This window comes from Raphanus sativus, chromosome 7 (genome assembly GCF_000801105.2).
Source record: "Raphanus sativus cultivar WK10039 chromosome 7, ASM80110v3, whole genome shotgun sequence".
Lineage (NCBI taxonomy): Eukaryota > Viridiplantae > Streptophyta > Magnoliopsida > Brassicales > Brassicaceae > Raphanus > Raphanus sativus.
The window spans coordinates 2,659,575-2,674,565 of NC_079517.1; the positions used below are offsets into that span (position 1 = coordinate 2,659,575).

At 34.5% G+C, this 14,991-nt stretch overlaps 4 protein-coding genes across 5 annotated transcripts; all 4 read right to left on the reverse strand.

Moving 5' to 3' along the window:
* Positions 1-773: 773 nt before the first annotated feature.
* LOC108814536 (F-box/LRR-repeat/kelch-repeat protein At1g09650) lies at positions 774-2,344 on the reverse strand. 2 transcript variants are annotated; one of them, XM_018587131.2, is made up of 2 exons: positions 2,188-2,344; positions 774-2,037 (listed from the first exon to the last, which is right to left on the reverse strand). In XM_018587131.2, exon 2 carries the CDS (start codon positions 2,031-2,033, stop codon positions 873-875), a length of 1,161 nt encoding a protein of 386 aa, XP_018442633.1. In that variant the 5' UTR covers positions 2,034-2,037; positions 2,188-2,344; the 3' UTR covers positions 774-872. The 2 variants fall into 2 exon arrangements, with proteins under 2 accessions (XP_018442633.1, XP_018442634.1); XM_018587132.2 differs by having other exon boundaries at positions 2,150-2,308.
* A 1,154-nt stretch (positions 2,345-3,498) lies between these two features.
* On the reverse strand, positions 3,499-4,868 carry LOC108816818 (putative F-box protein At5g15670). The gene has a single exon (XM_018589381.2). It carries the CDS (start codon positions 4,779-4,781, stop codon positions 3,603-3,605), a length of 1,179 nt encoding a protein of 392 aa, XP_018444883.2. The 5' UTR covers positions 4,782-4,868; the 3' UTR covers positions 3,499-3,602.
* A 1,647-nt stretch (positions 4,869-6,515) lies between these two features.
* On the reverse strand, positions 6,516-7,864 carry LOC108818069 (putative F-box protein At5g15660). The gene has a single exon (XM_018590925.2). The coding sequence runs from the start codon at positions 7,757-7,759 to the stop codon at positions 6,599-6,601; it is 1,161 nt and encodes a 386-aa protein (XP_018446427.2). The 5' UTR covers positions 7,760-7,864; the 3' UTR covers positions 6,516-6,598.
* Positions 7,865-12,887: 5,023 nt separating this feature from the next.
* LOC108818068 (putative F-box protein At5g15670) lies at positions 12,888-14,269 on the reverse strand. Its single transcript, XM_056990816.1, has 2 exons — positions 13,730-14,269; positions 12,888-13,597 (listed from the first exon to the last, which is right to left on the reverse strand). Exons 1-2 carry the CDS (start codon positions 14,163-14,165, stop codon positions 12,969-12,971), a joined length of 1,065 nt encoding a protein of 354 aa, XP_056846796.1. The 5' UTR covers positions 14,166-14,269; the 3' UTR covers positions 12,888-12,968.
* Between the last annotated feature and the right edge of the window lie 722 nt (positions 14,270-14,991).

Here is a 14,991-nt window from a genome sequence, read left to right on the forward strand (position 1 = left end):
GATAATAATAGTAATTTAGATTAATTATTTGTTTTAAATGCAGTGGCAATCTTTTGTAATATTTGAGCAACTTTAAGGGGACATAGTTAAGTGTACTTCAGCCTTAATAGTTTAGATTAATCTCATGGGGTTAAGGCTATTAGCCTATATATTAACAAAACTACATTTACTTCAAATATTATTAAAACTGAGATCAAATTATGTTTATATAAAAGTATAAGCCGCATCTCCTTAACCTGATAACATTCAAATATCTAAACACATGTTGACTTAAACCTACATTTCTTACTATATGAGAATCTCCAAGATAATACAAAACACTAAACCAGTCAATGAACACTTTATAAGTATAGTAATATCGATGATTCTTCTAGATTGTTCAACGAGAGATGAGTTTCAGGGATGAAGTCTCTTGGACTGCAATGGTTTCCGCGTATGCCCAGTTCGGAAGAGCCAACGAGGCTATTGATCTGTTTGACAGAATGGTACAAGAAGGACTAAGACCTGATGGAGTGACTTTGACCGGTGTTATCTCAGCTTGCAGTAGGGCAGGATTAGTGGAGAAAGGACAGAGATATTTTGAGTTAATGACGAATGAATATGGAATAGTACCGAGCAATGGCCATGCTTCCACTGCACATTTATACAACGCATGAGACTGTCTTACTGGATAACTAAGAAGTAGTTGGGTCGCATGAGAAGTAGGGTATCTAACTTCCAACAACCAAACACAAAAAGAAGAAAGCTAACAAGGAAGAACAAACAAAAGAATGTCAGCCTGGAGAGACAACCCAAAGCTAGTCAATTTTGTTCAAGATATCAATTCAAAAGGGAAGAAAAGAAACGGGGTTACATTAAAAAAAAAAAAGAAATCAAATAGAGATTAAAGTCTGGAAATAACAAACAAGAAATCCCATGGAAACATCAGCCCTGAAAGTAAAATCGTCTAGAAGGGTTTCGGGGTCATGTATCAACAGATATCCACTTTTCACACTGTCATAAAAGAGCAAATTCTTCTTCTTCTTCTTCTTATCATTGGTCTTTGCATCCAAAAATAGTAGTGGACGGAAGGCGCACACTGTTGGGCAGTCATATAAAATAGAAGTCATAACCAGATCGATGGAGTAAATTTTTTCCCATGTCTTGTTGCCTGAATTCAAGGACCATATCACTTGGTCGGGCGACTTCATGTGCGACACGCACAAACGGTTGTCGAGGTTGCACAAGACCATCGCGTAAGGATTATCATCATGTGAATTGGCGGGAAAGGGAGGTTTAGAAGAGATGACTTGAAAAGCCTCGGTGTGGAGATCAAAAGATACAACTTTGGTTTCCTCGCAATCTGTGAGCCAATGAAGCGAACCATCTACAAACACGGGATCGGCGACCCCAACAACCCGATAAGGAGCAGAGGGAGTGACATACCTCCAAGCATTGGAGACGAAGTCGAAAACTTCGCATGTGGTAGCGTTTTTGTCAAGGTCTATTTCTGAAGAGTTGTACAGCCAAACAAGCTTGTAAGTACCTATTATTATGTCTTTACCGAATCCAAGCTTAAAGAGGCCGTGCTTAGTATTAACGTAACTCTGTCCTTGGCTGATAATGAGTTGTTGAAGTCGGGAGAGAGGAAGAGGACGATACCATCTTGTGGCGGGGTTGACAACATAACCGGATTCCAAGGGATGGTAGAGACAAACCAGACCGTCACAGCTATTATCGGACACTAAGTAGCGTCGTCCTGTTGCCTTGACCTTATTATCCCAAGGAGTAGGGATCTTGACCGATGAGGATGAACCCAATACCAGTGTTCTTAGAGATTCGTCACAACTTGAGGACACCATGAGAACATCTGGATCTCCTCCTGACTCTTGATGCTGCTTCGACTGCCTCTCCTGGAAGTGACGTGATTCGATCGTTGCTTTCCATTGCTTCGATACAGACTTGAATCTCAGCAGAGATCTCACCGGAAGTCTCTCCAAGATGTGCTCTACCACGTCGTGGGGCAGCCCTTCTTCCATCATCATCACCATCATCAATCTACGTTTTTTTCCCATCATCATCATCAGCACAATAAGAAGAAGATACAGAGGGAGGCTACTTAATTTTATAAACGAGATTTGACATATTAAAAAGAAGAAAAAAGGAAAACCTCTCAGGGATAAGGAAAAGGAGGATTATTCTTCTTACCGACACTTTCCTTTTCGTAAATATTTCAATTACTCGATTTCTTGATTGATTTTCATCACATCTCTCGTCCTTCAAACCACACACAACAACTCAGAAACCTCTTCCGACTTATCTCTTCTTCTTATTATCGAAAATAATAATAATAATAAATATACTTTTCTCTTCTTCTTCTTTTTATTTTTTTTTTATTTTTTTTTTATGAGCTTTTAATTTTTGAGATAATATTTTAACTTATTTTCTTCCGACCAAACAGTACTTTTTGACTTTTAACCTAAAGCCGACAACCCAAAACCCAACCCTACCCTACCCTACCCAAACAAGAAAATTACCCACCCATAAAAAAACCTTAATATGAAAAATTTGAATAAAATCCCAAACTGTTACGGCAACCCGAAATTAACCCACGGGTACTCTAATATACTTTGAAATCATATTCTCAGACATGGTTAGAGGAATGAATCTTAAGACTCTCTGTTTCTTCCACAGGAGGTCCTTTATTTAAAAAAGCTTGAAGCTTTTTTATCTTTTCTCCAAGTGTGCGTGAAGGGAGGGAGGGAGGGAGGAGAATCTGAGATGAACATGGTCCCTGTACAAACTCCATCACTCATATCATACAACAAGAAGATGCTCAAAATCTCTGGCCGAGACCAAAACCTTCACGAAAGTCTTTGACTCTGTTCGCTCAACTGCGCCTTGTATCCCATCCACAATTTCACCCTCCTTAAATCAATCGGACGGCCGGGTTAAATCAATTGGAGCTTTAGTTCCTGTGGGAATGTGGAGTTAGTGATTCGAGTGCTCATACTCTGCTGGCAAGTAAGTGTATACGCATCTGCCAATAGATGGGAAGACGTGACGACGAGTGTGAGAAGCAAAATGAAAGAAAGATTTCGGAATCAGAAAGTTTCCTGGTTGCAGCTCTGTTGGAGATACATCATCATCATCATCATTGAGTTTGGAACTTGAAGTCGTTGTTAAGGGACTGATGTCTACTGTTAGCCACGAGTTCTCCATCGAAGCCTTATCAAGGATTACAGTGCCTTTCGCGCGACTCTAAACGCTGAGACAAGACAAAGCCAAGATCATGTCATGTTTGTCACCACGATCGCAAACATGTAAGATTTTTGCAATGCAATGATTTTGTTATTTGTATGTTTTTTTTTCAATAAGCAATGTGTTTGTGTGTGAAATATAGTTTGATTTTATAAAGACTCTACTTGTATGTTCACGTATAGTGGAGTCCAGACATTCAACAACGAAAGTTTTATTTGTTACCAACTCTTATAAATCAGAAGCAAGCAGACACACTGGTTTTAGAAAATATGGTGATCATAGTTTATGAAATAGCACTAATAAAAAAAATACAAAAACAAAAACAAATAATGGTGTAAGACATCATGAACTGTCGACATTTTCTACAAAAACCGAACACTCTCTACGTAATCCGAAAAAAATATTCCTTGCGCATGATTACGCAAAGAATATTCTGCGCTTCTTTGGACCTTAACTTTTTCAAGGGTATCAGTGTAGTGGTTGTAAAGGGCAACATAAACATCATCGGAGTTGTAATAATGGTATGGTGCCAAAATAAACTCACCCGTCTGAGTGATGCCTTTGATGAATACCGAAGGAGAATTAAATAAAGTCTCCCAAGGTTCAACGCTGAAAGTAAGTTTCCTCAACCATTTATTTTCTTCTTCAGCATTTTGATCCATAAGTACCCACACATCAAACGTATATCTTGATGTTTGAGTGGTTATTGCTACTTTGCCTTCCAAGTTTGAAATCACCAGGTGGCTATATTTATTCTCATTTTGTAGAATCTCCGGGGACAATCCAGTAACAAGATCAAACTTTTCAGACCTCGAATCGAAACTCATTAAGCTGCGTTGCGACACATCGATAATAGAGCCCGTTTCAGCCATATAATATATAGCGCCATCTATGCACACACCGCTAGAACAAGGACGATGAGGAATGTTACATTCTACCATTCTCCATGATCGTTTCTTATCTCCCAATGTGAATACTTGATGCTGAGACGATTGTTCTAGAGAATTACCACCATTATATGCTTTCGTCATGCACAATACTTTATACTGATCACTGACTGAATCATATCCGAAATAACTTATTGCGACCTTTCTCTTGATTCTGACTCTAGGTAAAGCTATGGACTTACCGGTGGTGGGGTTAACTATGAATTGTTCTCGACCACATCCGATGCATAGTAATCCTTTAACGTAATGCGAACGTTGCAAAGAATTAGGTATCGGACATGATAAACGCGAGATGAAAGACGAGGAGAAGAAGTGCCAATGTTCTTCTGTATCTAGACCACCACTGAAGGCGATTAGGAAGCGAGGCTCATGAGAAGAACAAGACCCAAGCGGGAAAGATTTGATAAAATCTCGACTGCGGATGGTGGTAGCCCATAACTTGGATACTAGAAGAAACCTAGCTATCGATTTCACAGGCAATCGCCCAAGAATCTCCATCACCAACTCAAGAGGGAGTACATCATAGCTGCTAGAGGTTTGTGGATTAGTAGTCATGGTATTTTTACTCTGTTTGCTACGTGCGATCATCATCATATGCTTGTTTCTAAACCCTAAAAATATATCTCTCTCTCTTTGCTTTTTCTTTTTTTTTTCTCTTTTAAAAGAGGAGCATATTATAGGTTAACCGATCTTAGATATTGTTTATTGGTTAAAAACCCTAGAGATCTAACCGTGGTAACTATCTCTAACTCCATACCAGCGTTGTAAATTGAAAAGAGGCAGGCCAGAATAGCATATCAATGGGCTTTGATCATCTAGCCAGAGTGGGCAGTTGGATCTTGCCTAATCGGGTGGGGATACATGGGATATCTAATATCTTGCCTAATCGGGTGGGGATACATGGGATATCTAATATCTTGCAAAAGCATCTATAAACGGATATATTAGAAATTTTGGATGTTTGATTTGTGCAGTAAAATAAAAGTACTAATAAATACTCTATCTATACATAAAGTGTCATATATATTATTTTTTATTGTTATACAAACAATGTCATTTTAAATTTCAATTCAATTTATACAGACTTAAAATTTAATATACAATAATATTATAAATAATTTTAATTATCTCAAATAGTATTAATTAAACATGTGAAATTAATATAAAAATAAATATATTTTAATTATTTTTAATAAATGCAAAAACTATCAAAATAACTTCGTAAATAAAGGGAGTAAAAACACACATAAAGAATTTCTTTTTTTTATTGAAACAAATAAAAATGGGGAGGTTAGAAAAAGGTAATAAAAGCATAGGACTACGAATGCAAGATTTATAAGTAGAGAGGTGGCGGAGCTAGCTAATTCATTTAGGAAGGTCAAATTCTTAATTAACATATTTTACAAGGGTCAATACACCATTTTCTGCATATTTTCAAAGTTTCTTCTCAAATACAAGTATAAAATATTCAAATATATAAAATCCACATAGGTCAATTGACCCATATGCCAAAGTGCTGCCTCCGCCACTGGAGAGGTAAACAATGAGAAAGCATTGATATGATGATTGATGACAACTAGGGTGCTTATTTGAAATAAAGTTTAGTTCGGAATTTTGGTTAGTTCGATTCAACATAAATTTTACTGAATTAATCCAAAATAAAGTTTAGTTTGATTCAGTTCATATTTGGTTAGTTCGATCTTTGAAAGTCCCACCGAAATTTTTGATTTTGGTTTGGTTTAGTTGTTTCGTCAAACTTGGTTAGTTGAATTTGTTCTGTTCAGGTTTTTGATATGGCTTGGTTGATGGTTCTGAACCGAAGACCAACCTTTCTAAAAAAAGCCTACCGAATTGAATCGAACTCCTAATGGAAAAAATTGGTTCAGTGCGGTTCAGAGGTTTTGATTCAAAATCCCAACACTAAAACTTACTTTCAACCCATCTATCTGTGACTATAATGATCACCTAGTGTTCCTCTCCTTAAGCAGTTAAGCCTCACGAGTTGGGTTAGGGGCATCGTAGTCAGGGATGTTGAGCCAGTTGACCACGAGAACCAGCTACATGTGGTTACACCTTCACGAAGACTAAAAGGGTATCCACTTACGGTAAGGAACATACAAGGTGTTAAAGAACAATGGAATCGATGAACAGAGAAGACACATTGAGTGGAGTCCAATGTCTTCGTCTGTGAATAGTTTGCGTTGTTATAGACTTAACTTGTATGTTCACGTTTAGTGGAGTCTAATGTATTCTAGACATTCAACAACCTAAGTTTTATTTGTTACTACTTCTATAAGATCACGAAGCAAGCAGGCACAATAAGTCCAGCTTCTTTATGAAAAATATGATCACAGTTTATGAAATAACACTAATGAACGGTAACAAAAAAAAAACAAAGCATCGAAATTATTCTACAAAAACCGAACACTCTCTATGTAATCCGAAAAGAAAATTCCACCCGGATACCGCGTATAGCTACAGCCTGGGTTTCCGTTGACCTTAATTTTGCTAAATTTGCCAATGTAGTGGTTGTAAAGGACAACGTAAGAATGAGGGCTGTAGCCGTATGGTGCCAAAATAAACTCACCCATCAGTGTGATGCCTTGGATGGATATAAAATCAAATAAACTCTTCCAAGGCTCAACACTGAAAGTAAGTTTCTTCAACCATTTATGTTCTTCAGCATCTTGATCCATAACCCACACATCAAACGTATATCTTGATGTTTGGGTGGGTATTGCTACTTTCCCTTGGTAGTTTAAAATCACAACGTAGCTATATTGAGCCTCCTCAGATAGTACAGTCTCTGTGGGTACTCCGGTAATACGATGAAACTTTTCAGACCTCAAATCAAATCTCATTACGCTGTGTTGCGACACACTCTTGTCGGTTTCAGCACAATAATATATAAAACCATCTATGCACACGCCGCTAGACCAAGGACGGTGATCGATGCTACATTCTACCATTCTCCATGATCTTTTCTTAGCTCCCAATGTGAACACTTGATGCTCAGACGATGGCCCTTGAAAATTAGGACCTCGCTGTGCTTCCGTCATGCACAATACTTTATACTCATCACTAACTGAATCATATCCGAAAAAACTTATTGCGACCTTTCTTCTGGTTCTGACTCTAGGTAAAGCTATGGACTTACCGGTGGTGGGGTTAACTATGAATTGTTCTTGACCATATCCAGTGCATACTAAGCCATTAACGTAATGCGCACGGTACACATGATATGGTAATGGACATGATGAGCGCGAGAGGAAAGACGACGAGAAGAAGTACCATTCGAAATATCTTTCTTTTCCATACCGACCATTGGAAGCGATTAGGAAACGAGGTTGAGACGAATTACAAGAACCAAGCGGGAAAGATTTGATAAAATCTCGACTGCGGATGGTGGTAGCCCATAACTTGGATACTAGAAGAAACCTAGCTATGGATTTTACAGGCAATCTCCCAATAATCTCCATCACCAAGTCCAGAGGGAGTACATCATAGCTTGAGGCCTGTGGATTAATGGTCACAGTGGTTTTATTCTTTTTGCTGCGTGTGATCATCATCATATGCTTATTTCTAAACCCTAAATATATCTCTCTCTCTGTGCTTTTCTGTTTTTTTCTCTTTTAAAAGAGGAGTGTAGCCTGCCTTTTTCAATTTTGAAGAATTGATCTAAACCCTAGTACATCTCTCTAAATCCATACACGAGAAGCTTTATAACTTGAAAAAGGCAGGCCACAAGAGCACATTAATGGGCCTGACCATCCAACCAGAGAGGGCAACTGAATCTTGCCTAATCGGGTCGGGGCGTCATGGATGGGGGCCCTATGAATTTTGCAAAAGCGTATAAAACGGATAGGAATTTTTTTTCTTTTTGGTCAAACGGATAGGAATTTCGGATGATGTTTTTTTTATAAATGAAACAAACAAACAAGAAAGTAGGAATTTAACGTGATTAGAAATACTGTGGGAACACTTTTTTGTTTAGTGATTTGACTAAAAAATACTTATGTTGTTATATTAAAAAAGTTTGGTTTTCATGTTTATATAGAAGATCTGGAAAAAAAAATTATACTGATTAAAGGAAAAAGTACTTACATGAGATATGGTATTAAAACATTGAAGCATCAATACTATTAATTCTTCAACATGTCCAATTGATATTAATTGGGTCCAACAATTAATTATCCACTTTATCTATTTTGAAAAATAAACCACTGCATCTAAATATATATTTTGTAATAACCATCACTTTAGTTTCGTAATTATCGGGATCCACTAAGTTATGCACAGGAATATTGATACGCGGTTAACTTGGTGGTTACAAAAACGGCAAATCGTGATTAATTGATTTTTATGGTCAGTTACTCGGGGAAAAAGTTAGGGACAATCGACCAGCCCAACAACAACATTTAAATACTAATGTTTTTGAGTTTCCAGATTTTTTTTGGAATATAGGATAACTAATTTGAAAGCAGTTACCAACTACTATTTGAGAGTCTAACTAACTCTAAACTGATGAATTATTTTAGAAACTCATATTTGCAAATTAGGTAAATGATTACTAAACAAAATTGTAACTATACTTTGTTATTTGAAAAAAAAAATTGTTTTGAGGTAAAGTACAAAATTAATGTGTGAAATGAGTCAAATGACTATGACACAAGTGTATAATTATGTAACATCACAGATTAAATGCAATTATCAAAACTTTTTACTAATAATTTAAATAAAAATATTTTACACAAATATGAGTACAAATAAAAACATAAATATGATTAAAAAGAAAAACAAAAATACGACAATTGAATTTCTAAAAAAAATATAAAACAAAAAATATATCCGCCTTAGAAATAGCGAGTGAGAATCTAACTTCGTAATTAGAATGCAAACAACTTCTAATAATATAACTAAAAATCAAAAAGTTAATAACTAAAAAGTTACGCATTGGTTCAACCAGTGATTCAACTGATGCACGAGTTCTGGGTTTTAGCGGGTTTTCGTAAGTTTTACCGGATGATTAATTAATGATTTTTTTTTCTAAAATCCAAACCGAATTACATATTAGATCACCGGATTTACCGTTTCAACCGCGGGTTCGGATTGGGGTTCAAAACACTAGGTACAAGTTTATAGTTATGAAACACCACAATATACACGTATCAAACCCTTTTACTAATATTTTTTTTTTAAAAAAATAGTATACACAGATATGACTACAAAGAAAAACACAAATATGATTAAGTTTCTAAAAAAATAAAACAAAAAAATATCCGCCTTTTGATTTTTTTTTAGAAATTTAATTTTTATATTTGTATCTTTTTATTCATCTTTGTGTTTTTTTGTAATCATATTTGTGTAAAAAGAAATTCTTAAATGATTAGTAAAAGGTTTTAACTTTATTAAAATAGGTGGAATAAACCTATATCAATAGGTCATTTTTCTAATTTAATATAATAGATTAAAATATATCAATATTAAAAAGTAATGTTTAAAAGTTTAGTAAACTTTTAAAATTTAAATTATTTATATTTTATTTGTAAAATAAAATATAATTTAAACATTTTCTATAACAATTTAGAGTTACGATATATAATAAAAAATAAAATAATATTAAAACTAATAATTATTTAAATATATACTATTAGAACAGGAACATGATCTATTAATATATGTGTGATGCAACTATTTTAATATAATTACTAGATTATGATCCGTCCTTAAAATGACAGATAGTGAAACTACAATAAATGTTTTATTTTTAGTTATTAACAAATATAAAACGGTTATAATATAATAATAACATTTTATACATATTATCCGATACTATAAAGAGTACTCAAAACATCATTATACTATGTCAATAATGTAACTGTATAAATTTATTACATAAAGTAATGTGTTATATTCATCAATTAAGAAACGCAATCCGGTTGTATTAAAAAGAAGAATAATTGTATTCCCTACACACCAAACCCACCCTATTTGCATTCCATACACTAAATCCCCATAATTTTCTTCCCCCATCACTACCATTCTCCCCCTCCACCCCCCTTTATGGTATCTGCATTGTTTTAGGGTATTCAGCCAATTAACTTTTTTTAAAAAATGGGTCCGAGAATTCTTGATATGAGATACGTATTTGATTAATAAAAGTGGTTATGGTTATAATATGATTTATTTTTTAAGTAGGTAATATAAATAAAAAGTAGTTGGATATAACTTTTTATCAATTGGTCATGAATCATGATGCTAAATTAATAGAATAGATTAATTTTTTATTAATTATATTAAAAATATTATACAATAAAAAGTACAAAAATAACTAAAAACTACAAATATAAAAATTAAATTTCAAAAAAATATAAAACAAAACATATACCCGCCCTTTTAAGGGCGGGTCAAAATCTAGTCAATACTATTAAAGTTGAAGTGTGCCATATTAATAAAAGTTGTGTCCAAAAAAATTATGTATATGTAATTATTTGAGTGGTAAAGTATATATATATAACTACTTTTGACTTAGTGGACAATCAGAAATAAAAGCCACGAGTTATAATTCCAACTCCCTTTTAATAACCGTTTGGTATTATCAACAAACTTTTTTTTCTTTTGTAAACTTTCTACATGAATTAAATTACAAAAAAACTTTTCACATGAATTTTAATCATTTGTTTTCTTATCTTCAACCATATATTAGACGTATCCACTATTTTATTCACCATTGTATTTTTGATAACGAGTTTAAATGGATTTAAAAAAATATTCATATAAATTCTTTTAGTTTAACAGATTTTAAATAGCTTATTCAATTAAAATATTTATTAAATGTGATTTTATTTAAAATTAGTGAAGATAATATTAACTCATTTACATGTATACATATACTTAACAAAATATATTAAGAACTATTTTTAAATATTGTTCAAAAAAAATATTTGGTTTTCTGATATAATACTTTAAGAAGCGTTCGAGTATATAAACCAGATCTAATAGAGTATGAGACTTTAGAACTATTCGAGTTTCAGATATTCAAGGTTAAACATTTCAGTTTCACTCGGAGATTTTTAAATTTCGGCTCGGATTCGAAGTTTAAATTATTTAACTAATCCTAAAATTCATATCTAATTTAAATTTCATAAAATCTAAAAGCAATATTATATATCTATTCTATTAATTTGTCAAAATAATATATCTATTCTATTAATTTGTCAAAATAATTGAAATATTTTTTATGGTCAAACAATCAAAATATAAACTGCGAATAACTGTAATTTTAAGCGGAAGGGGTACAATTTTTTTTTTTTGCGGGTTGTGCGGGTCAGATTTTTTGACCATGACAAATTGAAATCAGCTGGTTGACGGGGGTGGTTTCGACCAGTAACCCAGCCCTAATCGAACATATACCGAATTAATTTTTAAATTGTTATTATTTAATAAAATATATTTTAATTAAAATTTATTCACATATATAATTACAAAGAAAAATACAAATATATTCACAAAGAAAACAAAAATATGAAAACTAAATTTAAAACAAAAATATACATGTCCTTCTAAGGGCGGATCAAATTTAATAGTATTGATTTACTTACATCAATCAGTTAGTCTATAAGTTTAGGCATGACATAGCATTTTAGAACCGTTTGACTATATAGACTAGGTCTAACAGGGTATGAGACTTTGATTTTTGGCTCGATTCCGAGTATGATTTTTGGGCAGGAATATTTTTGACTAAATATGTTAGGTAACCAATAAAAGATATAATATGTTACAAATTTTAGTAATAAAGTTTAAAAATAGTTTCTGAAATGCTTATGACTATAGTTATCAAAAATTATATTAAATTAAGTTAATATTAGGCACATATATGATTACAAAAAGCATAAATATCAGAATAAAATTTCTCAAAGAAAATTTAAATAAAATATATACCCGCCCTTTGGAAGGGCGGGTCAAAATTTAGTAGATCTCATTAAACGATTATGGTGTAGTCGACATGGCATCTATAATTGTTAGTTGTCAACTTGTCCATATAACAGTAGCATAATTATCCATCAATTAAAACGTAAATAGAAGTAAAGAACTACAACCAATCATTAGTCCAGTGGTACCCCGAAGCTTCGGCTGAGGAAACGCGGGTTCGAAACTCGGGCGGAGAAGCGTGTCCAGGACCTTAACCGGTACAGACGCAGGCTGGCGCCGGGCCTAGGTGGTGGGCCCCGAAGGGGTCAACACCTGATTAATCAAAAAAAAAAAAAAAACTACAACCAATCATTTATAAGCACAATGTGAAAGAATTGATCATGACGATTGATGACAACTACCCAAAAGTGTAAACAGTAACCACAACTGTGCATGGTAGGAATATTTTTTGTCTCATAGCACTGATCAAGCTTCGGCATTTGCTGCTGTAGCAGCTGGTGGATTAATCTCATCGCAAGCTTCAATCCATGTGAATGTAATCAGGGATTCCTCTCCTTAGGCTTGACGAGTTGAGTCGGTGCATCGTAATCAGGGATGTTAAGCCAGAGACCATGGGAAAACAGCAGTGATGAGTTGATAACACCTTCATGATGTATTCCAGACATTCAACAACAAAAGTTCTATTTTATTTGTTACTACTTATATAGATCAAGAAGCAAGCAGACACATTAAAAGTCCAGCTGGTTTTAGAAAATATGGTGATCGTAGTTTATGAAGTAATTAATACTAATCAAAGGTTAAAAAAAAAACAAAGTATGGTATCAGATATCATAAAAGCTGTGACATATTCTACAAAAACCGAACACTCTCTATGTAATCCGAAATGAAAATTCCTGTCCCCCGATGACGCTTGACGTCATACGCTGCGTCGCCTAGGACCTTAATTTTTCTGAAGGTATCAGTGTAGTGGTTGTAAAGGACAACATAAACATCACCAGAGTAGTAGCTGTATGGTACCATAATAAACTCACCCGTCGTCTGAGTGATGCCTTTGATGTATACATGAGGACAATTAAATAAATTCTTCCCAGGTTCAACACTGAAATTAACTTTCTTCAACCATTTCTGTTCTTTATCTTCAGCATTTTGATCCATAACCCACACATGAAACGTGGATGTTGATGTATTATTGGGTATTGCTACTTTCCCTTGGTAATTAAAAATCATAACGTAACTACTATACGGACCCGGGGTTAGTGCAATCTCTGCTGGTACTCCGGTAATAAGATGAAACTTTTCAGATCTCAAATCAAATCTCATTAAGCTGTGTCCCGTGCCCGTTTTAGCAGCATAATATATAACACCATCCATGCACAACCCGTTAGAACAAGGACGGTGAGGGATGATGCTACATTTTAACATTCTCCATGATTTGTTCTTATCTCCCAGTGTGAATACTTGATGCTCAGACGATGACCCTTTAGAATTACGACCAATAATTGCTTGCGTCATGCACAATACTTTATACTCATCACTAACTGAATCATATCCGAAAAAACTTCTTGCGAGTATTCTATTGGTTTTGACTCTAGGTAAAGCTGTGGACTTACCGGTGGTGGGGTTAACTATGAATTGTTCTTGACCACATCCGATGCATATTAATCCATTCACGTAATTCGAACGGAACTCTATCCTCTGATAAGAATTTGGTAGTGGACATGATGAGCGCGAGAGGAAAGAAGACGACGAGAAGAAGTACCAATCTTCTTTACCCATATATTCTCCTCTAACTACAACACTTAACGCGATTAGGAAACGAGGTTGAGACGAATTAAAAGATCCAAGCGGGAAAGATTTATTAAAATCTCGACTGCGGATGGTTGTAGCCCATAACTTGGATACTAGAAGAAACCTAGCTATGGATTTCACAGGCAATCTCCCAATAATCTCCATCACCAAGTCCAGAGGGAGTACATCATAGCTTGAGGCCTGTGGATTAATGGTCACGGTGGTTTTATTCTTTTTGCTACGTGTGATCATCATCATTATGCTTGTTTCTAAGCCCTAAATATATATCTCTCTCCGTCTATCAATCGTTTTGAAAGAGAGGCATAGGTTAAACAATCTTTTATATATAGGTTTTAGTTAAAAGCGTCCTAAGATTAGATCTAACCCTAGTAAATCTCTCTAGCTCCATATATATAGACACCAGACGCGTTAAATTAAAAAGGGCCATAATAGCATATCAATGGGCTTGCCCAAGGGCTGGCGATATGTATGGTTGGAAGGAAAAAAAGTGAACTCAGCAGGATAGTGAATATGTCAGAAAACAGTGTGCAGATTGGTAATGTATTGTCTGATGTTCGGTATCGAATGTCTTTGTTTACTCGTTGGATCATGTACACCGCAGACGTAACCAAAAGCTGCAGATAAGTTCCCAAGTTCACAAAAAAAAAAAGTAAAGAACTACAAACTTAACATTTAGAAGTACAATGGTAAAGCAATGAGAAAGAATTTGATCATATGATATTTTACACTACCACAGTGCCAAAATAAACTCACTTGTTCGGTGAGTAGTGCATCGGATGTGTAAACTCTTCCATGATTATTGGAAGACCGAACCATGACCCACTCTTCAAATGTGTATGCTGAAGTTCTATACTTTTAGTGGGTATATGGCTTCTTTTCCCTCGTAGTGTGTTTATCAAAATTCATGGGATCAGATATATGTCCAGCTTCTTGTCCGCCTGACCGTAACAGGATGTGAGGAATACTACATCATTTATCATTCTCCATGATACTTTACAATTCACAATACTTCTTTATCAACGAGTAAGCCACCTACTTAGATATTTAGGTACGTCTTGTTTAG